This window comes from Sinocyclocheilus anshuiensis, unplaced genomic scaffold, assembly GCF_001515605.1.
Source record: "Sinocyclocheilus anshuiensis isolate Anshui unplaced genomic scaffold, SAMN03320099.WGS_v1.1 scaffold1753, whole genome shotgun sequence".
Classification (NCBI taxonomy): domain Eukaryota; kingdom Metazoa; phylum Chordata; class Actinopteri; order Cypriniformes; family Cyprinidae; genus Sinocyclocheilus; species Sinocyclocheilus anshuiensis.
Window position 1 is genome coordinate 625055 of NW_015541398.1, and position 2769 is coordinate 627823.

At 36.5% G+C, this 2769-nt stretch overlaps 1 protein-coding gene across 1 annotated transcript in view; it reads left to right on the plus strand.

Moving 5' to 3' along the window:
• LOC107690823 (protein-glutamine gamma-glutamyltransferase 5-like) overlaps nucleotides 1-2270 on the plus strand; it is a 10759-nt gene extending 8489 nt beyond the window's left edge. The window contains exons 14-15 of the mRNA XM_016489243.1: nucleotides 883-1019; nucleotides 2083-2270. Of these exons, the coding sequence (XP_016344729.1) occupies nucleotides 883-1019; nucleotides 2083-2233 (288 nt within the window). The 3' untranslated portion in view covers nucleotides 2234-2270. The remainder of the gene's footprint in view (nucleotides 1-882; nucleotides 1020-2082) is intronic.
• The last annotated feature ends 499 nt before the right edge of the window (nucleotides 2271-2769 follow it).

Genomic DNA, 2769 nt, shown 5'->3' on the forward strand with positions numbered 1-2769 from the left:
ATATATATATATATATATATATATATATTTTTTTTTTATCGATTTTCAACTGGCTCGGCGTGCATCATTACATCTCTAGTCGTGTGACCAAGATGTAGCATAGGACTGTGAAATATTTATCATGGAATGCATACTGTATACTGTTTATTTAATAGTAGGCAGAGTAGTATTGTACACAGCCGGTATGCATAACAAAATTCTTCTACTTGCAAGTCTTGTAAAAAACATCCATCTGGACCACATGACTTTGAATACCACAAAAACGTAGCGAAATGATTCATTAGGTCATGTGACTGAACCCGGTTTCTTGTACTCCACCAGCTGTGACTATAAAACATGAGATCCCCTTCAATGCCTACATGCTGAAGGAGGCTGTGGAGGATTATATGGTTAACCTGGCCGTGGTTATAGAGGATGTGGAGTCTCAGGAGAGAGTGCTGGCATCAGAAGAGTTCAACATCCGCAGCCCTGCTCTCAGTGTACAGGTATACAGTGGCCCAGCATGGACATTTAGACTAGCTTTAAAAGAAACATGACCTCCTCTACCCTTGACCCCCTTTGTAAGAAACAACAAGACGTTGTTTCTAGACTAAATTAAACCATTTATAGATTTTTTTATTATCTACTCAATAAAGACATCACTCCAAGATCATAGAGATTATGTGGGAGAGGTTTTGGTAACACTTTACTTGAAGCCTTTATATTTAATACATTATAATGCATTGTATGATCTCATGAATAATTGTGACCACAGTTATAATATATTACATATATATTATGAATACCTTTAGAATACATTACACATAAAGGTTTTTTTTTTTTTTTTTGCAGAACTTAATTCACAAGTAAAAAAGAAATAAAGCTATTTGTGTTTTCTTCCAGATTCAAAATGAGTTCTCGGTCGTCATTAACACGCCACAAGTTGCCACGGTGACCTTCACAAACCTGTTCAACGTTGCAGTGAGCGGCGAACTGACCGTATCCGGTTCAGGACTCTTGGAGGAGAAGGCTCAAATGACGTGCGTAAAGAGTGACATTTTAGTTTTTAAAGCTCTTTCTGAGCATCAACAACTGAATTCACACAAATCACTGTTTTCGAACAGGTTTTCCCAAACACTCCCCCTTTCTGCCATTGGTCAGATAGCCCCGCCCCCAAATGCACACCATTGGTTGTTACAATGTGTCAGGCTGGTTGGAACGCTCAAATAAACCAATTTCAGTGTTTCGAACAGCGATGACCTTTTTTGTGGGCGGAGACTATCTGGTGGCAGAAAATGACATTTAAAAAAGATTATTTTGAGCATATATATTTAAAATTCAGACTTTTTTCTTGCAATTCCGAGATTATGTCTCACAATTCTGGTAAGAAAAATCAATTCGTCATTCTCTCTTTTTCCCTCGGCTCAAGGAAAAAGTATTTTAACGTCCAAAAAAATGACCCACAGTACCTTTATATTTAATCCATTTATGTCCCCTTACATTTCTTTAGTAGAAAATAACAGTTATTTTAAGCTTCCCAAGTCTTCTGCAAAACCCTTTCAGAGTTTACCATGGTAACCATTATTTTATAGCAATGAAAATGCCATAGTGAATACATGGTTTTATACAACAATAAAGCCACATTATACATCACTGTCATTAAAAAGTAATTAACAAAATGACAGAAAGAATCTTACACTGTTTAAAATAGATCCCATATTGACTTATTTTGATTTTACAGTAGGGATTATGGAAGGAACTATGCTTGTCATGATAAATTTAGTTCACATACCCGATGAGTGAGTCTGATGGGTATCAAACAGTCGAGTATATACAGTTTTAAATCTGTAAAGTGGGAGGGGTTGTTTCTGAGATTTTTGGCATGATTATCTTTGACATCAGTTTCACTGCTGCAGTGTCAGTACACACTTGTTAGTCAGCATTTCTGAAGCACTTCTGTAAACATAGTTCATTTGTGTGTTAAACCTACAGATGTGCACCATCATATTAACTCTTTTGTAAATCACTAACCCTAAATATGAGCAGCAGTAATAGTGATGCTTGTCTGTTTTTGCTCTAAATGTCCTGTTCCTTATATTTCAGGATTACGATCCAGCCTCGAGAAACCATGAAGAGGCCCGTTAATTTCACTCCCAAGATGGCAGGTGCCAAGATGCTTTCGGCTAGTTTAGTCTTGACAAATCCACCCACGGTCCTGCACGGATTCAAGACCATCAATGTTCAAGCATCTTAGAGTCAAACACCTTTAGACATGATTGTGTATCCTCATGAAGTGCTACACGAGTGGTTGAGACGCATTTAGAAATGATTGCTTTTTACTTATTATTTTAATGTCACTATAAAATTTTTTTTTTTTACTTGATTCACTCTGAATTGTGTATTCAAGGTTATTTAGGCACCAGCCTGAAATTAAAGGATTTCGTAACATCTCCATGCATTGTACTTGTTTGTGATCTGTTCACATGCATTTTCCAGCAGAGGGCAGACTTGCTTCAGTGAGTGCAAACATTTCAAATACTGACATGTTGAAAAGGACACATTACAAATATTTGAGAAAAATGCTGACAAGTCCCTGCTCAAATTAAAAAGACCACAGATTACATGAGTGCTGCTTTAACTTTGGGCACTTTTGTGTCCAAGGTTGGATTTTTAGTAAAATTTTTACTTGTTTTGGTTACATGTGACATTAAAACTCTCAGCCCCCCAACTAAAAGCCTTAAATCTTAAATACTCTCACATCATTAATCCTTATGAGAATCAGTAAAAGTG